This window comes from Balaenoptera acutorostrata, chromosome 15, assembly GCF_949987535.1.
Source record: "Balaenoptera acutorostrata chromosome 15, mBalAcu1.1, whole genome shotgun sequence".
Classification (NCBI taxonomy): Eukaryota; Metazoa; Chordata; class Mammalia; order Artiodactyla; family Balaenopteridae; genus Balaenoptera; species Balaenoptera acutorostrata.
This window is the reverse complement of record NC_080078.1, coordinates 84,740,791-84,764,547: the sequence shown is the minus strand read 5'-3', so window position 1 is coordinate 84,764,547 and position 23,757 is coordinate 84,740,791. Positions and strand designations below refer to the sequence as shown.

Sequence of the window (23,757 nt, the reverse complement as noted above, 5' to 3'; positions counted from 1 at the left end):
TCACCCCGCCCCGCGGCCCGGGGAAGGGGTGCGGGGGAACCTCGGCGGGGATTGGCGCAGCGCGCGCCCCCTCCCCGGCCCCCGCGCGGTGGGAACCGGCAGCCCCGTCTAGCGCTGACGTCAGACCGTCTGCCTGCCTCCGACCGCGGTCTCGGAGCGAAACCCGATCTCCTTGGACTTGAATGAGGAGGAGGCGGCGGCGGCGGCGGCGGCGGAGGCGCTCGGCTGGGGGAAGCCAGCAGCGGAGGCTCAGCCCCGGCGGCAGCGCGCGCCCCGGCTGCCAGCCCATTTCCCGGACGCCACCCGCGGGCACTGCCGACGCCCCCGGGGCTGCGGAGGGGCAGCCGGGGGGCGCAGGGGAGCGCGGCCCCGAGCACTGAGTCCCGCGGCGCCCCGGGAACTTGGCGGCGCCCCGAGCCCGGCGAGCCGGGGCGCGCCTTCCCCGCCGCGCGCCTCCTGCATGCGGGGCCCGAGCGCCGGGCGCCGGCCGGAGCCCCCCCCGGCCGCCCCCGAGCCCTCTGCGCCCCGCGCCGCGCCGCCGCGCCGTCCATGCACCGCTTGATGGGGGTCAACAGCACCGCCGCCGCCGCCGCCGCCGGGCAGCCCAATGTCTCCTGCACGTGCAACTGCAAACGCTCTTTGTTCCAGAGCATGGAGATCAGTGAGTGACCCCGCGCCCCCCTCCCCGGAGGCCCCGTCAGGCTCGGACCCCGAGTCGAGGCGCAAATGCGGGCGGGGGCCTGGGCCGTACGCGCCCCCTCGGGCCGTGCGCCCCGCGCCCCGGCTGCGCCCGCCGCGCCCGGGGCGCGCCCTCCCGGCTCGCGGCAGCTGGCGGCCGGCCCGGCTTTGTCCCGCGGCGCTGCGAGCCTGGCACGGCCCCCGCTGCCCGCGCCCCGCCCGCCGGGACTCGGACCCGGGGCCGAGCTGCTCAGAGGGCGGCGGGGCGCCCGGCGCGGGAGGGCTGGGGCGGGTGGATCCGTGAAGTTTCCATTTTATTTCCCTGAAGGGCAGTCGCGATGGAGCAATTAGGCCGGCTCTTTATCAACTTTGGCTTGGGGGCAGGGGGGTGTCAGGCGTGTGAGACACTGTCTGGCCTGCGCGGTGCCCGGGGCTCCGGGTGTGTGTGGCTCTGTGGCTCTCGGTCTGTGTGAGTGGGTTTCCGTACGTCTGTGGAGTGTGCGTGTCTGTGTGTCTCGGTCTAGGTCTCGGCGTCCCTCTCTGTATGTCTGTGTGTCTGGCTCGCGGGCTGCCCCCGGAGTGTGTGCGCCCGAGTCTTCCTGGGTCTCTGGGTCTCTCTGTGTCCGGGTCTGGGTGCCCCTCTTGAGTGTGTGCATCTCCCTGGGGGTCTGGGGACCATTTGTGTCCAGGTGTCTGAATCCAGGGCTCAGCGCTGGCGGGTCTGGCGAACGTGGATCCTGAGTGTGTGTCATTGTGTGATTGTCTGTGTCCCCGACGCACCTATAAATAGCCTCTGTCTGGACAGTTTGGCTCAGTCTGGCTGGGACGGTGGTTACAAATGAGTCAAAGTTTGGGGCTGTCTGTATTTGGGACTGCCTTGCTCTGAAAGGGGGAGGTGGACCAAGGGTGGGGAGGGGAGGGTTTGAAGCTTGGCGCTGACTCGCCCTGTGCTCGGAGAAGTTGGGACAAATAAGCCTGGACATCCGTCACACGTAGCCCACCCAGGTGGACCTTGGGGTGGATGGGCATTTGACTGGCACCCCCCAGGGGACTGCCTTCTAGCCTATACCCCCTCCCCCCGCCCACCCTTTGGAGACCCCTTGTCTCTCTGAGCTTCAGTGTCCCCATGGTCTCCCCTAATCTCCCCAGGCGAGGGTGGCACACAGCCCTTCCCTGCTGGGGCCAGCCTTCTTCCATCTGGGACCAGGAGTCCAGAGACAGCCGCCACCGAGCGAGGGCAGTCACTGGGTGACTCATAAGCCAGTTTCCGCAGGCGGCTGCCACAGTTTTCGACCCCTGAGCCTGTACAGTGAGGCGCAAGAGGTAAAAATAACCCATGACCGGCCCTGCTGGGGCAGGCTGGCTGGCGTTGGTGGTGGGTCCTTCCATCTGCCGGTCCCCACTCCCTCCAGTCCTGGAATTGAAAGCCTTGCTCTCCCTCACCACCACCCCCCCACCCCCCAGCTGCCTCTTGCCAGGCCAGCGAGATGCCAGGAGAACCTGCCCAGAGCCAGCGTTTGCGGAATTGAGTTGCATTAAACCAGATTGCTTCCCAAAGGCCCTTTGTGAACTCCGGAGGCTAATGAAATGCAGGAGGATATTATTAAAATATGTTCGCACATGTTTGGAGAGTCTCGCTGGTGCTAAGTGGATTGGTGCTCAAGTACTCTCTATGCCTTATTCTCCCCCTCCTGTAAAACTGCCTTAGGGAACTCCCCGCACCCCACCCCGGTCCACATCGTCAGGCTGAACTTATCCATTATGAGGGCTGGGCATGGCCGGACGTTCTGCTCTTCTTCCTTTGTGCTCAGGACTTTTTTAAAAAATTCATTTTTATTTCTGTGCCTTCTTGGGCTAATCAGCCCTGACAATATTTTGACCGACACCAAGAGGCCGTTAAGTCCGATGCCTGTTTTGACCGGTGTGCTTCAGCATCTGAGTGGGACCCTTGAGGTTATTAGTGTCTGGAACCCTGGCCTGCTCCAGCTGGCCCTGAGGTGGCCCATTAGTCATCCTGCTCAGTGTATTTTTTACACACGGCCCTCTACTCCCTGGAAGAAAGCCCAGGGCAGGGAGGGAAGCGGTCTTTAAAGCGCAGGTATAATATAACAGTTTGTGGTGAGTGCTAATCAGATTTCCCGGAAACAGTCTGATGAGGACGCTTTAAAGGCCTGGAGTTTCTTTATACAAAAATAAGGACGGAAGGAGGGAAGGGAAAATTGAAGGAGGAAAAGAAATGGACAGTGGTCGCTGTGCATTTCTCATGATCTGAGCTGGAGGTTCAAGTAGAACGTTGAAGTTGGATTTGGAGTTGGGCTGCAGGGCAGTGTTCAGGGGGCTCCTCTTTTAGAAAAGAAGAGATTGCCCTTGGTAGGTCCGTTAAGCCCCCTGGGCCTCAGTTTCCTCATCTGAAAAACAAGACCATGATGGTTGAAATAAAAAACTCTACCGTCTTTCAAGATGAGACCTGCGCTCTCTCCAAAGTCTGGCTGGAGGCATCAGTGCCGGAACTGGCTTCCTGCCCCTCGAATAGTGCTGGGTCCTTGGTGTGGTCTTCAGTGGCCCCAAATATCAGACCTGGGTGGACCCTTGGCAAACTCGGGGTTCACGCCCTCGATTTATAGATGAGGGGAAGTGGCAATGGAAAGCTTTGTCCCAGGTCCCCAAGCCATGCTAGACTCAGACCCAGGGTTATTTCTCATGGAACGCACACACCATCTTGAAAATGGACCAGGGTCCCCAGAGTAGGTCCACCTTGAACTTGGGGGCTGGAGGAAATCAGCAGCATCTCCTTTGCACCCGGAAGAATGGGAACTGGGTTGGCCCTGAGGAAGCCAGATATCTGGGATGGTCTTGACTTTGACGAGACACTGCCAAGACTCTCCAGGGGCTCCCATCTCTCCTGAGGGTCGAGGGGTGTGGGCTGCTGTCTGATGGGACTTTGCTGTTCTCAGAACTCACCCCACGGAAAAATACACCATTCTGGGAAAGAGCCAGGGTTCTTGGAATGGAAAACAACCAGCTCAAGTGACAGCCCACCGGAGATGACAGCCAGGGAGTTCGATGTGGCAACTTTTGAGGAAAGGATTCCTCTTGGCACACACATTTGCATTTTTCTTGGCATTCTGTGACCTCTTTTCAGTTCTGCTGCATCTCTTAGAAATTACCCCCTGTCTTTCTCCTCCAGCTTCTGCTTGAGACTTTTGGGGGCAGACAGATGCTAACTGTCTTTTCTGGACAGACCGAATTGTAGGGCCAGACAGCCGTTGGCCCTCGTGGCAGCATTTCTGGAGGGTCCTGGGAGGTGCCCCTGCCCTGGCTGTGCCCTGCACCTCTGCAGACGGTGTCTGTGGTGGTGGCTTTGTTTTTTAACACAACCGGAGCCATTGAGCCTCGGATTCCTCTTCTCCGACCTCTCCTCCGATTCCAAACAAATATCCCCAAGCACTAGAGACTCAGAAACTCATAGGAACCCAATTTTCTGGTGGTTTGTCTGGCACATGTGCTGTGCACGTGTAACACTGGAATCCAGGGTATGTCACCCTTGGCACTAGGACGCCTGGGCCAGATAAGTCCCTGTTGGGAGGGAAGGGAAGGTTGTCTTGCGTGTTGGCTATTCAGCAGCACCCCCGCCTCTACCCTCTAGGTGTCAGGAATAGGGTTGTACTCCCCCCAGCAAGTTGCAGCAACCAAAAATGTCTCCAGGCTTTGCCAGATGCCCTCTGAGGGGCACATTGTCCCTGGCTGAGAACCACCGTTTTAATCAGTTACTGGTTTTTCCAAGGGGGCTGGAGGGGGCGGGAGGGCAGATCTCAGTGGAGAGAAGATGCTCCTCCGTTCCCTTCCAGAATCAGTCCCTGTAAACGCCCAAGGTGGCACCTGCCACTCATCCACTTAGCCTTTACGGAGCGCCTCTCGTGTGCCAGGCGCAGGGAGGATTGGGGCTCCTCCTTGATGACATTTCCGGTTTTCGCCTTGGATTTGCATTTATTAGGAGGAAAGACTCGGGCACCCTTGAAAGCGGGTATTTCAGGTTTCCGGTTAAACTATGGACGCCCAGCCAGCACCAGCTTTTACCCCCGTGGACCCTCTCAGCCGGGACTTTTAACCCACATGTTTTCTGACTGTCCGGGTTTTAGGTTGAGGTGCCGTAGGAGGCTGAGTTTTGACTGGCTCTCAGGTCAGGCCGTTGGCCACAGCTTCCCAGGAAGTCTGGGTTAAGCCAGCTACCCCGCCCAGCACGTCCTGGGGTCAGGGGTGAGCTTAGTGTTTGTCAAGACACAGAAGAACTAATGGCTTTTGTGCACACACGCATACCCAGGCACACGCCTGCGTGTGCACACACACCCATGCCAACACACACGCACACATATGGGCTCACACGCTCAGCTGCTACCCCTTTCTGCCTCTCCGGCCAGCTTCTCTCGAGGTTGGGAATGGTTACAGCTTCTTCTGGGCATGTGAGACAAATACAAAGGAAAAAAGTGCACACACACATACTTTCTCCCCTATAAGTTGTGCAAATGTATGCACTCTCCCTTTGAAAGAGAGGAAGGGAGATGGAGCTGTGCGTGAGGCTGCCTGGGAGAGGAGGCTGGCGGGGCAGGATGGGGGGGGCGCTGCTTACCTTCGGGACAGTGAGATGCACTTGAGCCCCAGTAACCCCAGAGCGGCCAGCTCAGCTGTGCCCAGGTGCCACCTCCACGTACCTGCCCCACCTCGTCTCAGGGTTTTTAAACGTCCATGGTTTGGTCAATTGTTAAAACATAAGAAAGTGTTGGAGAGGAGGGTACGGGTGGGGGGCCCCAAGCCAGAGGGCCCGCGTGGCCTTGTCTCCAGGTGTCATCACCCAGAGAGAAGTTGGCAGGCAGCTCGGCACCTGGGGTCCCGCGCAAAGAGAAAGAGCTCTGACACACTGAGTTTTGGAGACTGTACTCCTGCCAGCCTTGGGCTCTTGTATGGCGCATGTGCTGAGGAGGAGGTCAAGGCCGAGGACACATTCTGTGCTTTTTAAAAGGTGTCGCGTGCATGCCTGCGTGTGTGCGTGTGAGGATGCTTGGTTAGGGGTGGGGCTGGGTGCCGTGGGTGCCGCCTGCCCCCTCCTCTTTGTGTGCCTGAGTAGCAGAGAGGATGTACCCCACTGCTCTGGGCCTTCAGAGGCCTGCAGAGCACGGTTCAGGGTGGCAAACTCAGTGTCCTCTGTTTTGGAGGGGGGAGCTGCAGAGAACGGTGGACGGAAGTCCTGCCTAAAGGGACCACTGCCAGTGGGCTCACCGTTGTCACGTGGGCCCTGTGAGGCCAGATCTCTCAGTTTCAGGGACCTGGACAGCTAGATTTTGTTGTAAAACTCCTGGGTTTTAAGTACTGACAATTCCTTCTTTTCTCACCTGCTCGCAGACCCTCTCTCCCGAGGGCTGAAGTGGGTTGAGAGCGTGACCCAGGGCCAGAGGGATGGAAGCTCTGCCCCGCTCCCAGACTTGCTGGCTGTGTCACCTTTCGCTGTCACTTGGCCCGTCTGTAGGTCTAGGTGACAGCAGCTCCAGTGTGCTGGGGTGTCGGGAGGATTCAAAGATGATTTTCGGGGAGTGTGGTCATGGGAGCTGGCGGTGACAGTGGGGTGAACTAGGCCCAATGACCCTCTTGTCCTGTCCCCTAGCGGTCACACTCTGGCACTCTGCCTGTTGAGAAGGGCTTCAGAAGAGGGTTCCTCCAGCCTGGGGCTGGGGTGCCGGCAACTGGTTGGGGATGTTGGAACGAACAGGCCCATGTGGGTACCATGACCTTGAAGGTGGAGGTAATTGAATATTTGTGTGAGTTTCCTTGTCCCTGGCTGGCAAACCTCCAGCACGTCCACCCTTGGCCCAGGAAGGCCCACACATCTCTTAGGGTCCCCCGCTGGGTCACTGGAATCCAGAGCCTGCTTTGGAGGCAGAGACTGGGCTCTGGGGGTGGAGGGTATGCGGCCATGAAGAAGTCAGCACCACCCTGACACCAGATACCCCACTGGGTCCATTCCTAAGACGGTTGGGAGCACCCAGCCCAGAAACTCCGAATGGTTTGAGGCTCTCACTTTGAAAATTCATTTCCATTTTTAACAAGTGAGGGTACAGGGGTGGAGAGTGAGCCATCAAAAACAGACCCTGATCTTTTTTCCCCGGTGGGTTTCACTTCTTCACCTCTGAGCACCTGCGTCTTCGCTCCTGCCCTTCCACCTCCCCAGGTGGGCTGTACCCTCCATGAAGTCACGTCGACTTCACTTTTCTTTGGGTGGCACCACAAAACCAAACCCTGACATTGCGGGGTCTTGCCAGGGCCTTGTCAGGCACTGGTAGAGGTGTTTGTCACCAAGCCGGGAAAGGTCCCAGCATGGCTTGCCGAGAGGAGCAGGGGCTTCAGCACCCAGGGATGAGCTGAGAAAGGTTTAGGGCATCCCCAGGCTTTCCAAGAGCCACAGAACAGCTTCTGTCTTCTGTTTCCAGGGTGACTGATGGGTTTTTGTTTCCACTCCCTTTCCTAGTTGGATATGAAGAGCTTATTATGTGCCAGGTACTAGTGACGCATTTTTCTCAATCTTCAAAACAACTCTGTGAGAGAGCTGTTGCTATCACCAATTTGCAGATGCAAAAACGGGCTCAGAGAGGGTAAGACACTTGCTCCGGGTCACACAGCCAGGAACTGATGCTCTGTTGGGATTCAAACCTCAGCTTCCTGACCCCACAGCCCATGCTCCCGTGCTTTCTTCCCCATGACACCACACCGACTCCCATTCATCAGGGAAAAGCACTAATAAATCTCAGAGCACGCAGTCGGACAGCACAATGGCTGACTTTCATTGGAAAGGTCTCCGCCAAACATGTGTCCCGCATCAGGCTGTCTCTGTCTCCGGCTCCTTCCCGCACCCCCAGACCACCACCATCCGATCTTGTGGCAGGGGCTTGCTAAGTGGCCCAGGGCTGTTCCTGGAGGGACCATAGCTTAGCTTTCCTAGGATTTCCAGGCCGTCCGGGGTCTGAGCACTGCCAAACTTCTGGCCAGGGTGAGATGATGAAGATCTAGACTTTATGGGGGACCTACGTGGGGCAGAGCATCCCGTAGGTGCTGAGTAACTCAGCACTTCATCCTGCACCGAGGGTGCTGTTCCAAGTGCTGTTCTGGGCACCGCAGAACATCAGGGGACAACTACACAGATAAACCTACCCTCCGAGGGCCGCCGTTCTAGTCAGGACAGGGACAAGAAAATGAGTTCATTTCGGGGAGGAGGGCTGAGAGGAAACCGAAACAGGGGCAACCTCAAAGCCTCTTTCGGGGAGGCCCCCGGGCTCCCAGACTGGTCGTTGTGTTTGGGCTCGAAGAGCACCCCGTGGGTCTCCTTCCAGACCTGTCACGTGGTATTGAATATTGTGTAATGAGTTGTGTCATCTCTCTTCCCTCTGGTCGCTGAGAGGTTGGGGTCCATTTTGTTCATTATATCCCCGAGCCTGGTTGGTACCTTGTGTATGAGTGGGGAAGGGAGGGGGCAGGGCGGGCCAGCAGGCTCCTAGAAGATTCCAGGCAGGACAGGAGGTGGTCAGGATATAGACTTGGAAAACCATCCTTTTGGGGATCCCTCCTAAGCTTCCCCGCTTGCCCCTCTGCAAAACAGAGGGGAGATTAACACCTGCTTCATAGCTTGTCAAGACAATTGCCCAGCAATGAAAAGCACCTCGGCACAAAACATTTTGAATGCTCCAGGGACGTTTCCACTGTTTGGGGCAGGAAGCTGGGCCTCAGCCTCCTCCCCACCACCTCTCCCTCGGGGGCAGGTACCGAAACCCACGCAGAAAGGCCCCTGCCGCTGCCCCCGGAGGTCGGGGTCTCTCAGTGTCACTTTAGTGCCACTAAGAGCTTAGAAATGACAAAGGTGCGTCGCCGGGCCTGCCCCACGCCCCCGAAAGGGGGATTTCTAGGGCGATTCTCTTCTGCACACAGTTGTTTCAGACTTGGAGTGTTTTTTGATCACTCTATCCATTTGTTACCCCAGTGGAGCTGGCGTCTGCGCGGATGTGACAGTGAGACCCGCAGGCTGCAAGGAGTTAGGCAACTACTGTGACTCACCTTCCGAGGTAACCAGGTGGTGATCGGATCTTCCTGCCGTTCCCGCAAAGTCTGATATGTATTTGTTTTTCACTGGAGTGGGAGGGGGGAGGAAGGGGGTGGTCACTTGGCTTAGAATCGGTGCCTCTGCAATGCACTTGTAGGATGTTGAAAGCATTGGGAAATGTGGAGTCTGATCTTCCTTACCTTCAGATGTATTTTAACTCTAGTCATTTATTATTGTATCCGGTGGGTTTGGGAAGTGGTTCTCCTGGCAGAAAAGAGAGTTTTAATTATTTGGTAACAAGTGTAAAATCCCAGGGGCTCTGGGATCTGAATGTTGGGTAAAGTTCGCTTCTGGCCTCCTTGAGCCAGCTCTTAAAGTTACACTGTCCTCTGGAAACGTCTCCCGGTGCCCCATGCCTGGCACCAGCGCTGGGCTCCCCGGGGCTGGACAGATACAGCTTAAACCACTGAACAGTCATATGAGTTCAGGACACCAACTTGCCTTTGATGTTTGGAGAAACGGTCCCATATCTTCTATCCCTAATATGGACTTCGGTGGTGATGGGGATGGGGGCAGCTGTGCCAGGTTCTACTTAGGACGCATACAACTTTTGCGTGATCTTGGCACAGAGCAGATGTTCAGTAAACAATGAAGCAGTGAGTGAAAGAGTGGATTTATGGTGTTCCTTCATCACCCCCGTGGCTGCTGGGAGCATGCACTGAGGTTCTGTAACTGCTGGCATTTGATCTGTCACCTTCTATCATCGCTGTCACGCTTCAGGGATAGGAGAGTCTCTGTAGGTCCTTAAGGTCTGCAGGAGCTGATGTTTCCATCCCTGGCTTTGCGGTTGCGGGCAAAAGTGACAGATCCAGCTGTGGATCTGTGTGGGTGTCAGTGGTTAAGAATACAGAAATATGTGCTTTAATACATTAAAACCTCATATCATTGGGTATAAAAAATACATACATATATAGACTTATATTTATACTATAAAATATGCAGAATATTTTAAGACGTGTGCATTCCACCCAAGGCTAGGAGACTTCTCTGAGGTCCCCCGCCTGGAGGCCACAGCGGGAACCACATGCCCACCACCCCCGCAGTTGTGTTTTGCCCTGGGCTCCCCCAGGGAGGTGAAATCAGGGTTCCCAGGCTCTGTCCTCAGAAGCAATGGAAACGAGCAGCTGAGTCAGTTTTCCTGCACATTTTGGGCAAAGCAAACTGCCCTTTCCCAAAAGAGGTTTTTTCAGCCCCGCTGGTCTTGGGTACCTAGTTGCTGACTGCTCATCTGGAGTAGGTTCCGCAAGACGGCCCCGCCGCCCCCCTTGCCTTGCTTTGCCCGAGAGGGTCCAGGCGGCTGCTGGTAAGTGGGGCTGCTGCCCGAGAGCGTCAGCCAGGCGTGAGCTCAGTTGTGTTCTCGCTTATGTCACTTTGCCCACCAGGGTCAGACATTCCTGACGGGGATGCTTTTAGACTGGCTAAAGCTGCCCTATAATGTTCAAATGCCTGGCCAACCAGCGTCAACCCAAGCCCTGTGGGGTGATTCGTCCCAGAGGCTACATTTCCACTGGGGAGGCTCAGAATTTGCACGTGGCCATAGCAAGCGCTATTTCTTCATCTGCCTAAGCTTTATAGCAGGTAGAGTAGCTTTGCTCTGATATCCCTCCAGTGGACGTCAGTTGAGAGATGGTGGAAGAGTCTGGCGGTTGTAGGTAATGTATTTCAAAATCGCGATCACAGAAGGGAGAATCTGTATGGTCTATTATGGTTGCTGCACTTCAGGAATAAAAAATAAAAAGACCAAGACGTTTAGCAAAACTAAGTGCGTACATGCTTACTTCCTTTACATAGCTCATGTGGCTACACAGAAAGACTTCATCAAGGTCTTAAATAACCCTCCAAAAGAAAGTAGAAAGTGAAGGAGGCAGGGAGGGTCCACTCAGCCTGGGGAGCCCTGCAGGAATTTGGTATCTGCCCCTGGCCCACTGTGCGAATTCCCAAGTCTGAGAATTGCAGGCCGAGGTGCTGTAGCTGGTCACGGGTCTAATTGCCTTCCTGAAAATAATTTAGTCGGTAATAATTCTGTAAACCTATGAATCAACTTTGCGCAAACACCCTGAGTGATTTCTTTGTTCTTTTCTTTCTACTTTGTAAATTGGTGTCTGTAAAAGCCAAAGGTTTGGTCTTGTGGAAGGCATGATTCATTTATTGGTGTCTGTGCTGCCCCGTTGCTGTCCAGTCATTTCAGAACCCAGTTGCGGTGAGCCAGGAGTGATTCATACGGGGCTGCGTTGAGCAGCCGATGGGGGTCACGGCCACAGGGGAAACAATTTTTTCTAGTCTGTTTATGGTATGGGAGAAAGAGGTGGCTGTATCGAGATGATGGAAAGGGTGTCAGTTACATCGGTGAGTATAACCGATGAAATGACACCAGCCAGCCCTTTGAACACCCCTCCATTTGCTGCTGTTGATCGTCCTGATGGACCAGAGCTAAATGCACTCCTATCTCGGGTGTATCTTTCCCGTGTTTGTGGATCCCAATCTCTGAGCAGGCTGACATGTTAGGGACACCCCCAATCAAACCTAGAGCCAGAGTTTCAACCCCAAAGCCACAAATGCAGAGAACATTGCCTTTTTTAAAAAGTCTATCCACTAGGTTCACCACGGGATAGTTCAAATATCCAGGCTTAAGGGTCAGGGGCCACTCCCGTCCCCTCTCATTTCTCTAACAAGGACAGTTATTAGATGTTTGCAGTTGTCAAGTCTCTGCATTAATCTGTAGTGTGTGGGGACTTACACGTGGAGCTGCTAATTTTGTCTAATTTTATTAGTTACTTTTGGCCCTAAATGAAATTGTCACCGTCCTCCCATCTAGAGGGTAATTAGAGTTGCCTGCTACATGGTGCAGAGGTGTAATTATGAGTCCAACTTCCAATCATCCACATAAATCTAGGCCCTGCCTGCAAGTGCATAATCCAGAAGTTGCTTATGTTTAGTTAAGGAATATTTCTTCCCGTGGCCATTTCTCTTCTGAAGTCTCCTTGTCTGGTTGATTCTCCGTCTGTGGGACTTGCTCCACTGTATCCTGTCCTCTGCATCACTGAATGAGGTCCTGGCTCGGGTGGGTATCTGTGGATCCCCAGTTCCTATAACTCTTTAGTTAGAGGAGAATTTAGCCGGTACTTACGGAGCCCCTTTGTGACTTTCAAAGTGCGGATCAGGGATGAGTGCATGGCATTTGAGCCAGCACTCCCCTTGCTGCCCGTGACAGACATTGCTAATCGATCCCAGCATGGGAGAGTGGCAAGGGCTGCAGAGCTCCTGGAAGGGGAGGGACTGCTCCTGCATGCAGCCACCGGGACTCCCCATCTGCTCGTCATGTCACATGGAGGCCCTTGGGCTGCCTGACACGTCGGGGACAGTCCCTACTATGAGTTCTAAGGCTGTGCCACCACTTTGATATGACCCAGGCCCCGGCTTCAGCTGTCAGGCCTGGGTCCCTCCCAATCCTCTGGGCTCATTCATGGTGAGATCTGGAGTAAGCCCCCTACCCATGTTACTCTCAGCCCCCCAATATTACTTCATTTGTCTTTCTTTAAAATCGGGGTCACCAACTCAAATGTCACAGAAGCCTCCATTTTTACCTGGGATGCATGTTGCGGCGTTCTTTTGCACTCTAGTGAGAATGAGCTCTGAACCCTCTCCTGGAATAGACCCAAGTGAGTGGGGGTGGGCTTCAGGAAGAAGAGGAAGAAAGGAGAGAAGCTGGGCAGTCAGTATTCGGGCAGTGAGCCCCCAGTGTCCAGCAACTTTGTCTGTTTCCTTGATGATTGCCTTAGTCGCATTGTGGCTTTTCGAACCCCGGCCATTCCTGAGCCCCAGCCATTCCTGCCGACAGTCACAGATGCTCACCAAGCACCGTGTACGCCCTCGGGGCAACCCCTTTGGCACAGGAGGAAGCGGAGCTAAGGCACGTCCCAGGGTGCGGAGATCACCAGCCAGGAGCAGAGCAGGATTTGAACTTGGGCTGCGGGACTCCAAAGTCTGTGCTTTGCCCGCTGTCCCCCCAGCTTCAGAACCGCCTGTCACCCATGTAAGGCTGTGGCCAACTCCAGGCCTCTCCGCCTTTGCCCTCAGGCTTTTGCAGCTGGGCCTGCGTCCTGTTCATCCCTCCTCCACACGCTCCCCTTCTTGGAATGGTCACCGGCGACGATCCCGGGGCTCCGTGCCAGCGAGAGCAGGAATCTGTCCCGTGTCGGGTTGCAGCTGACGGGAGAAAAGGGTCATGGTGACCTATGGGGCGCTGGGCAGGGCCTGGGCTCCCCAAGAGGGGTGCCTCGGGAGAGGGATCGAGGAGAGGGTCCAGAGAGCATTAGGACTGAGGTCCCTTTCCAGCCTCCTTCTCAACAGCCTTTCTCCATCCTGCAGGACATGGAAGCCCCGGGGGGGTCTGCAACCCTGACCCTCAGGCGCACCCCAAGGCAAGAGCGGAGCTTCTTAAAGCTCCCCGGCTAATTCCAGGGTGTTGCTGGGGTTAAGCCGTGCGGGGCTGGGCCCCCACCCCATGCTTACAGATGGAGAAACTGAGATTCAGTCGAGGGAAGGGAGGAAATCCAGGCCAGCTTTCAGCCTGAAGCCTTTCTGTGGCTAATCAGAGTGCTGCCACTAATAACGTCGTCATCGTAAGGACAGCAGGCCGGCGGGACTCCGTGTGAGCCAGGCCGCAGCTCACACTTGCACACGTCGCTGTGCGTTGGGAAGCAGGACCGCGGGGCCCGTGAGCCCTGGCATCGGCCTCATCTTCCAGCGCCTGTCCTGTCCTTCCAGGGCAGGTGCTCGAGCAGCCGAGTGACCCCTGAGGCCTCTGCCAGCTGCGGAGCAGGGGGATGGCCTGGGGTCTGGTGGGTGGAGTGGCGGCCCGGGGCCTGGAAGTTACCATCTAGTTCAGGGAATGGTAGGGGCACCCGGTTTCACCAGGATCAGGCTGGGCACCCAGGGCCCTGGCTTCCTCTTCTCTCCCTGTGGCTGCCGGACACGCCTTAAACCCACCCTTCAGCTTGAGCTGCCCCTACCTTTGCCTTCTGGGCTCTTGGCTACCAACGTGTGGCTTTCTGCTTCACCAGGGGTGGCACGTCTCTTCTTGGAGGGTATCTTTCCCAGGGGGTGGAAGGGAGAATCACACAGAGGCGGGAACAGGGCACTGGTGGGCTTGCAGTTGAAGGCGGAATGTTCCAGACACAAGATTTTCTCATCACTGAAGCCCCCCGATGAGCCCTGCTCATACCTCTTCCCCTACCATTTCTTTCCTTCTCCTCCCTTCTTAATTTTGTTCTCTGTAAAAGGGGCTTAATTGAACCCTGAGGCTCTTGTGAGAAGGAAGGCACTGCAGAGACCCGGTCAGACCTCACCAGCTGTCCCTTCCCTTCCCTTCAGTTGTTAAACTTCCTCTGCGAACCTGCACTTCCCCTGCTGTGACGCGTCTATTGAGGTATAATTCATAGACAGAAAGTGCACAGACGTACGTGTGCACTGTGTTGAGTTTTGGCCAGTGTCTGTGCATGTTACCGGTGTCCAGATGGAGACGAGGGACCTTCCGTCTCAGCACCAGGCCCCCTGCCCCTCCCAGTCTGTACCTGCCCCACCCTGCCCCTCACCGAGGCAGTCACTGCAGATTCAATCACAGAATCTCAGAGATTTAAATTTAATCTCAGAGATTAAATTTTCTGAGTGGAGAACTTTGCATAAATGCAGTCACGCTGTATGTTCACTCTTTTTGTTTGGCTTCTTTCACTCAGCCTCCTGACTTTGAGATCCATCCATGTTGTGTGTCTCAGTAGTGATTCCTTTTGATTTCTGAGCAGCATTCAATTGTGTGGATGAACCACAGGGCTGCCATTCAAACAGGGAAAAGCCCCGTAAAAGGGGCATGTGGACCCAGAGGAATGACTATCTAAGGGTGGAATTCCAGGCACCTTCGTGGGGAAGAGGTTTTTTTTTTTTTTTAAGAGTTATTTATTTATTTATTTATTTATTTATTTTATTGGCTGTGTTGGGTCTTCCTTTGCTGTGCGCTGGCTTTCTCTAGTTGCAGTGAGCGGGGGCTACTCTTCATTGAGGTGCGAGGGCTTTTCATTGCAGTGGCTTCTCTTGTGGTGGAGCACAGGCTCTAGGCACACAGGCTTCAGTAGTTGTGGCTCACAGGCTCAAGAGTGCAGGCTCAGTAGTTGTGGCACACAGGCTTAGTTGCTCTGCGGCATGTCGGATCTTCCTGGACCAGGGCTCGAACCCGTGTCCCCTGCATTGGCAGGCAGATTCTTAACCACTGCGCCACCAGGGAAGCCCAGGAAGAGGTTTTAGAACCTGAATCTGAGCCCCATAAACGGGCACTTGGGGCCTGGGCATCTGTCCAGCCCTAGCCAGGGAGACTCGGGGTGGTGGCAGAGGCTTTGGAAACTCAGCAGGCTACACCTCTGCCACCACCTGGCACGGCCCCGCCAGCCACTGATGCCAGCCCGCCAGCCCGCCTCACCTGGCCCGCATTCCTTTGCAGGGAATGAGGATGTGGGTGACCCCAGACAGGTATGAATCATGTCTGGGGGAGGTGGTTACTCAAGCAGAGAGCACCCAGGCTGAGTTCCTGCCGGCTGACGGACGGCTTGGACCTCGCGATGGAGCTGTATGTCCTGGGGGTTGGGGCATGCCTCACTGGAGAGTGTGGGGCTGGCAGACGGGGTCCCCGACACTGGGACTCGAGCATTCCCTGAAGAAGAAAAGGATACCCACAGAGTGGCTTCAGAGGCAGAGTGCCAGTTTAGAATCGTGGCTACGCCACTTACCAGCTTTGTGGCCCCCAGGCCTCAGTTCTTCGTCTGTAAAATGGGGATGTTAGTAAGTGTTCTGACTTTTGGGGGCTGTGTGTGACAACGCATAGCTCGCTACAGGTATTTAGTGAATGCCAGGCACCAGCTACATGCAGTTTTGCAGGAGCCGCCGTTACTAGATCTGTTTTTCAGACGGGCAGACTGAGGCTCAGAGGACAGAAGTCACTTGCCCAAGGGTACACGAAGATAATTGGCCGAGCTGGATCTGGAACCCCTTGACACCACTTAGGTCATAACCACCTGACCTTGTAAGTTCAAAGAAATCGGCAGACCCAAAGCAGACTGGCAGCCCATGAGAAAATTTTAGATGGCATGTGGACGGGTATTTCATATTTAATAGTTATATTCTTAGGTTAATGTATGTTAAATGTAAATAAGGAAGAACGGAACAAGCAACAAAAGCACATCATTGATTTCATGAGTATTGTTCAAAACAAGGCTAAGTAGTAAAAGTGAGTCGATTGAATATTTATTTTTTTAAAATATCAAGGAATTTAAATTCCTTTAACGGGGTATTTGGAAATGGCAAAGGTCAGGAAGGCTGGTTTACGTGATGTTTAAGATGCGCGCCCCAAGGAGTCCTCGGGGGTCTTTAATAAGCAATTACAGACTCACGGCACCTCCTGCAGAGTAGAAGCACTTTGCTCTTTGCCCCTCTAAGGTCACCCGGCCGTTTGAAGGTCGGGGTCAACTCAGTTCTAATGAGATCTAGGTCACGGGGTCGCGTCATGGGCGGGAACCCGAGGGGAAGGTTCATGGGTAGAGAGTTATGGATGGAGGGGAAACTCTCATCCTTCCCCCAGACAGACAGCTCCGAGCAGCTTCCGGCAGGTGACGGGCCCCAGCTTTATCCTCAGGAAGGTGCTAGTGGGGAGAAGCAAACCCATTGCCCCACCAGATCTCAGGGCCGCCATGTGGTTTGCAAAGGAGTGCCCTGGGACCGGGGTGTCCACGACCTGCCCCGCACAGCTATGTGTCATCCGGATCTCGGTGTGTGTTTGAATCAAGATTTCTATGTTCTTTCTTTGTAATGGGAAAAATCTCCTTAACTTAATTGCCCTACGGTGCCTGAAATGATTTGATGTTTTGCAGAATAGATCTGTGATTTATTATGTAGCCTCCTAATACACCTTTTTGGCTCTGGGGAGAGTGAGACACAGTGGGAAGAAAGGGAATCACAGGGCCCGGTGGGTTCAGCTCCGGCCGGGGCCTCGCAGGGGGTGTGGGCTCCTGATGGGCACCTGCCGTCTGCTGGACACTGCCCTCTGGCTGAGATGCCCCCAACATCACCTGGTCACTGCTGGGACATGTCCCATCGTTGGGGGAAGTTCTGCCACCTGTCTGGCTCGGGGTTTGGCAGAGCTGTGCTTATTTCTACTATTTTCCAAAGAGTTTGCATGTGGAAATCCCCTAGCGGTCCAGTGGTTAAGACTCCGCGCTTCCAGTGCAGGAGGCGTGGGTTCCATCCCTGGTTGGGGAACTAAGATCCCGCCTTGCCACGTGTTGCGGCCAAAAAAATAGAAAAAAATCAATCAGTCAATCAGTGTTAAAAATAGAAAAAAAACCAGTTTGCATGTGACAGACGGTGGCGGGAGCTGTTTGAAGACCCCACGTGAGACTAGAATTGAGCCTCTTAGTGGTGTCACGGTCCCCTGGGGGCCTGACCCCGTGAGGCTGCTCTAGCTGGCGTGGGAGCTAGGCTTCTTCCCAAAGAGCCCCTGACTCAGAGACCTTCCCACACCCGGACCCCAGGTCTCAGATCCTGGGCCTGGGTCTGGTCCTAAAGAACTGAGAGGAAAGGGCAAAGAGGTGGCTCCTTGAACCCACTGACCCTTCTCGTGGGGCAGAGGAGAGCACACGGCCCTGGTCCCGGCCCTCCCTGCTCATCTGGGGCCCGCCTCGTCCCTGACTACCTGTCTAGGAATTTTTATTGCAGCCCACAGAGGCATTGCAGCTTGGCTGGAATGTGAAAGATCCTGGCTGTGCGGCGGGCATCCGTAGGTCCTGGCCCCTGGGCGGGAATGCAGGGGTGGAGGCACCCGGCCTGCTCACAGGTGAGCATGGCCGACGTGGTACCGCTGCTTCGGGCCCCGTCTGGCCTTGTGCTGCCTCTTTGGGCTCTGATTCCCCTCTGGGTAGATTTTGCTTTGACCATTTCCCCCCCGAGACCTCAAACCACAGCAAGGACTAAATCAACAGTTGATTATGACCAAGCGTGAAAGCCGGGAAACTAGTCCTAAGAGTTACAGCACTCAGGCAGCCCCACCGTGTCCCCAGGAACGCGGCCTGGGACTCTCCCTTTGATGTGGGATCCTCCCGGCGCCCCTGGCAGGCAGGACGACGATCATTAGTCCCCGTGTACAGACGCACACGTGCTGAGGTTGAGAGGGCGCGGGGCTGCGGGCTTGTGACTGCTGAGGGGCAGGGCCGGGACCTGAACCCCGGCAGCCTGGCTTCAGCTCCACTTATTTATGCGCGTGGGCTACGGGCTCGGCCAAGGGACAGTTATGGCCCCTGTGGATCTCATCAGCCTTGCCAGTCAGCACTAGGAAGGAGGGATGGTGGCCTGGGGTTCCCAGAGCTCTGCCTTTTCCCTCCACCCTGGAGAGTGTCCAGGTGAGGCGGCAGTGGACAGAGGGGCCCCAGACTCCAGGCTTCCGCAGGCCACCCTGCCAGTGGGTGCCGAGCTAGCGGTGGCAGCCGGCGTGGGAGCGCCGTCCTGCCTCTTCTCCATCTGGCAGCCTCAGCCCTCGAGGAATTCCTCCTGCGGCCAGGAGTGGCCGTGTCATCCCCTGCCGGCCACAGGCCAGGTGGAGACCGGGCTTCTCTGAAGGAGCAGAGGAGGGGGCTTCTGGGGGGCAGGACCAGGCCCTTTCTCCTGGCTGCCCCGTGGTGATCCGCCCCGCCCCCATGATTGCACGGGCACATCTGATCTGCCCTGAAGCGGCAGCAGCAGCAGCATTTGGAGTCCTTGGTGAGGCCAGGCCCAGCGTGCAGGCAGTGAGTGGTCACTGAGGGCCCAGACCCAAGGAGGAGAAGGCATGGGTCTGACCGCCGCAGCTTAGGAGAGGGTCCTTGGGGCTGCTCCCGCTCTCGGAGCTTCTGCTTCCTCCTCTGCACAATGGGGATGGTGAGAGTCACCCACGCTATGGGGTCGTAGTGAGGATTACAAGAGAGAAGACGTGCTTAGCTGAGCGATGGGCACCTCATAGATGCTTCGGAAATGCAGCCTCTTCTGTGGTTTAAGACGTGGCCAGTATTGAGGGAGAGATGGCTACACCAGCCCCAGGACCTGCCTGTGAGAAGGGAGGGGAGAGTGACGTGGAAGCCCTTGGCTCCGGTGGGTAAAGTTAGACAGGACCTTGAGGCATGAGTAGGAGTTCTACCCAGGGAGAGGTTTCTCCTGTGAGATTACAGGTACCAGCCCCTCCCAGGCACACTCAGGGTTGTGTTCAGCCCATTCGCCAGAGGAAGTAGAGGCACAGGTGCCCACGGCCGTGCAGTCGGGGCGGCATTAGAACTGAGGCTATGGGCACCAGCGAGGTGAGTCTGGGCCCCTGTGTTGTATGTGAGTCAGGGACAAAACCTAGACCAGGAGACGTGGACCTGGCCCCAGCTTGCTCTGCAGCCTCGGGCCGGTTTCTTCCCTGCTCTGGGAGGGTGGAGAGTGTGGGCATCTGCCCGTCTCCACTCTGACCTTTTAGTTTTCCACAGCAGAGGAGTGATTTCTTTCGGGGGAAAGTTCGCCCTTCCCCCTCCCATGAGGGAACAGGAGAGGAGTTCTGGGGAATGGGAGGAGATGCTGCCTCAAGGGGGCCTCTCCAGACCCTGCCCGTGGGCCTGCCAGCCTGGGATCCCCCAGCACCTCCTTCGCCTTCGCCTCTACCGGCCCAGAGACCCTTGATGACTCAGCCCTGCGGCACCGCTGCAGACCTTGACCCTCCTGAATCCGCCCCTTCCCTTTCAGAGCCTGCCCAGGGCTCCCGACCAGCGCCCCACTCAGGGCATCTGTGGGGCATCCAGCTGTGGATGCAAGAGCCCTTGGCCCATCCTAGGGGTGCTGGAAGGCTGGATGGGGTGGGTGTGTCATCTGTAATTTTGTGCTCATTTAGGAACCTTACTGACGGGTCGTTTGCCTGAATATTTCATTCCTTCATTCGTGAATTCATTTGACACATTTACTGAGCGCCTACTATGTGTTGGGCCTAAGGCTCTGGAAGTTCACAGCCATGAAGAAGGCAGGCTCACTTGAGTGGGGCAGACAGGAAGTAAGGAAACCAATGCAAGTGTAACAGCTTTTCCAAAGTCTCACAGGAAAAGGGAGAGGCGGGCCGGGGGGGCCGGGACCGTCTTCCTCTGTTTCCTCTGCTTTTCCATCAGCCTTGTAAACTGGGGTTATCCCGTGGGACCAGTGCAGCCCGTTTTATCACATGCATTTGTTCTCTTAACTCAGATATGGAGCTGAAAGATAGGAACTTCGCAACTTTCCCTCTGGGGCACTGATCCAGAAACCTGGGGTGGGCCAGGAATCAGCATTTTTGTAAGTTTTCTTGTAGGAGATACAGATTCAAGAACGCAGAGTCCTGGATTCTGATCAGCTGGGGCCCCAGCAATGCTGGCGTCCAGGGCCCATCCCCAGGGGTCCTAGTGGCTCAGGGCTGGCCTTGAAGCCTTTGTCCCCTCTCTGAGGTTTCCTAGAACAGATAGATGCCAGGCAGTGGAGTCACAGGGCTAACCTGTGTGCTTGTTTTTCAAGCTTCTGCTTGTATTTCCAAAAGGACCCCTCGGAATGCCCAGAGCAATGTATACCAGCCCTAAAGAGATAATGCTGATTTCACAGTGAAAATAACCTGGTTCTTCTGATAGGAAAAAGTGGTATGTGCTCCTTATTTAAGGAAAATTCGAAGAATTTGATAAATGACAAAGACAAAAGTCTAAATGCCCACAGCCCCATCACGTGGAGATGAGTTTACTCCGCAGGTCTGTTTCGAGGCATCTGCACTGCAGGCTGATGAAGGGCAGGTAGCAGTGGTTGGAGGGATGGGTGCAGCCCCCTCCCCTGCGGCGGTTTTTGCGAGGGGGAGGAAGACGTCCCTTCCAGCTTGCCTATGCCTCCTCTCCTCCCTGAGACATGGGGTCTGAGGCCCGCCTGGGGACCTCCTGCTGGTGCTGGCTGCCTGGACAGCAGCCTGCGCCTTCACCTCTGTAAAATGGGCTGATGCCCATTGGAGAGGCCGGGCCAGCGCCCGGTGGACCTCAGCTGCTATGGGAGATGCAGCCTCTCACCTCTGGGGCTCACATCAGCCGAGTAGCGCTGCTTCTGTATCCATTTGATATCGCAAAGCTCCTGAGTCAGACTTTCATTGAATTGAAGGTCCTTGCTGGTAAAACATGGTCTGAAAAACCACAGATCTTATTCGAGCCTCTTTTTACAGACAATGTGTCTCAGAGGCCCAGAGAGGGTGAGTAGGAACCTGGAGTCACACAGCCAGTGTTCACCACCCAGGTGTCCAGGAACACGTCCCCTCCCCTACTCGGAGCAAGGCTTTCCAGATGCCGGAAGACGCCAGGGTCCCTGCTGGGGACTCTCCACCCTGGTCCCCTCAGCCCAGAATACGCGTGAAGCGTCTAAACTGATCATGATAAACAGCTGACATTTATGGACACGCCTGGATTCAGGCACTGCTCTGAGGCCTTCCTGTGAATTAGCTCCTTGAGTGAATTAATTTTTTAGTGACGGGCTAAGGAATTCCCTGCATTTCGTTTGGAGATGGCATGTCCAGCCTTGGCAGCCACCCAGGCTGGGTCCTCGGGGCTGGGCTCTGGTCACATCTCCGTCCCAGGAGGGGAAGGCAGCGAGCGTAGGGGACCCAAGAGGTGTCGGGCCTTCACCATGCCCCTCCCGGCCCCCCCCCCCCCCCAGCGCCCCAACCTTTCCGCCTGGGAGGCCAGGCCTCCGTCCTGGTCATACAATGCCCCCTTCTCACATTCAGACTGGCGGTCTAGACGCTCACGCTCCCTTTTGTTCTGGAGGGTCAGGGGTTGGGGAGAGGCCCCAGAGAGTGGGATTTGGGCCGAGGCAGGAAGAAATCTTCCCCGAAAGAAGAAAGGGGTGGGGGTGGGTGAAGAGACACCCATTTCAAAGGAGACAGCCCATTGTCTCCCCTGCTCGGCCAGTGACCAGCCTCCCAGCAAAACATGCGCCGATTTATAATGATGGGGGCAGCTCCCGGCAGAGACGCGCCGTGAAACCCGATGGAGCTACGCCCACTTGGGCCTGTGCTCCCGGAGCTGCCCAGCGGACGCTGTCTAAATAAAGCCCTGCGGCCCATGCCAGGAGATCTGGGCCAGGCTGCCAGCCAGATTCCAAGGGCAGTGCTTGGCCCGGCCCGAGCCCAAGAAACCCCGTGGGAAGAGACACAGCCATACCACGTCCCCCGGCCTCCAGCCGCCACCTTCTCGGGGTGCTCCCGATGTCTGGGTGCTTCGTCAAGGGTGGGGCCGACCAAAACATCACTAAGATGCGAGCCCAAAGCCACCTTGTCCTGTGGCCTTTGGTGACAGGAAGCTCATTGCCTGGGAGCTGGCACTGCCTGAGGAGAGATGCAGAACCTCCAGTTTGAAGCTCAGGTTCCAGGCCTGGTTCTTGGCTAGCAAAGTCTGTAACCGCTTAGAGCCTCGGTCGCCTCATCTGTAGAATGGGGACACACATAAGATTGTCCACATTCCCTGCCTGGCGTAGGCAGCCTGGGCAGAGGCCATCGCAGTTAGGAAGAGAAGCATCTTCGAGTGGAGGACGGCACTGGGAGGTAGGGACAGCCGTGGAGGCCTGGGGCTGGGGTGGGGGGGACATGCCCAGGACAGGAGGAGTCCGGCCGGTGGTGCTCGGCTCGGCCCAGGACTTGGTGCTGTGTGATGTAGCCAGTCGCTTACCCTTTCTGAATGGCGTGTTCTCACCAGGAGGCCCCTCCCAGCTCCGCTGTGCTGGGGAGAAGCCCCCAGAATCGGGGTGCCACGTGGCGCTCATCACCCACTCAGGCCACAGTACCTGTTGGCCCAGCCTTGGGGAAGGAGAAGCAGGATTTCATCTCAGGGATGAAGATTTCCTGCTGAAGCCAGAAAAAGTGTGCAGTGCCTTTGGGACCTTCAAAGCCACCATGGTGGCTGGAGCTGATGGGTGAAGAGGGGGCCGTTAGAGCTGGGAGGATGGGGTCTGATCTCGCCTGGTTTCAGGAGAGTTTGGGTACTGAGGAGCCCTGCAAGGGTTTAGAGCAGGGGAGGGGGGCGGGTAACAGGGTCCAGTGGACGCCCATTTCCAGCCTCAGAGTGGAGAACGGGCTTGAGGCAGGGGGGGCAGCGAGGGGCGGTCCTGCCAAGGTCCATGATACCAGGGATGACGGTCGGACCGGGTGTAAGGGGAGGGAGGATGGGCTCAAGGTTATGGTGAAGACAGAGGTTACAGAAGGACCTGGACCACTAGGCTGACCTCAAGGTGCTCAGAGCTGAGGGCAAGACAGAGGGACACAGGACCCGGGATGGTCAGGGACAGAGGCTGTCCCTGAGCCTGGTGAGGAGAACTTGGTCTCCGCCCCTGGGCACTTTCCTCCACTGGTGGAGAGAGCTGCTCCAGCCTCTCAGGGGCCTTCTGGGAGGCCCTGGGGGTCTGAGATGAGTTTGGGAAAGCAGGACAGGGTGGAGAGAGGCAGGCAGAGTAGGAGCCCGTGTGGGCAAAGGTGTGGAGAGAGGCTGGACATTTCTGTGGGTGTTTGTGATGAACCCTGGGGCCCAGCCCATCAGTGGTCCTCCCAGCTGCCCTGGACCTTGTCCTGCAGGACTTCCCCTAGTTCCTCCCCGTATTGTATCATTTCCTTTCAGGTCAAAGACTCGCCACGACTATGTTTGGAAAAGAGTTGGCAGAAAACATTTCACTGACTTCCTGGGACGCTGGGGACAGGAGGCTCCCTGAGGCCTGCGCTGGGCTCGGGGAATGTGCAGTCATTGATTAGTAACGTCTGCTGTGGTTGCCAGATGAGAGTGGCAGCAGGTGTGTGTAGGAGGGACTCACCAGTGCACGAAGTATCTGGGTTCTTTCTAGTCCTGGCTGGGTCACCTGGGCAA

General features: G+C 56.3%; 1 protein-coding gene across 1 annotated transcript in view; it reads left to right on the top strand.

The window, feature by feature from the left end:
• Window positions 1-101: 101 nt before the first annotated feature.
• Window positions 102-23,757, top strand: part of PMEPA1 (prostate transmembrane protein, androgen induced 1) — a 58,317-nt gene continuing 34,661 nt past the window's right edge. The window contains exon 1 of the mRNA XM_057530101.1: window positions 102-661. Coding sequence (XP_057386084.1) covers window positions 550-661 — 112 coding nt within the window. The 5' untranslated portion in view covers window positions 102-549. The remainder of the gene's footprint in view (window positions 662-23,757) is intronic.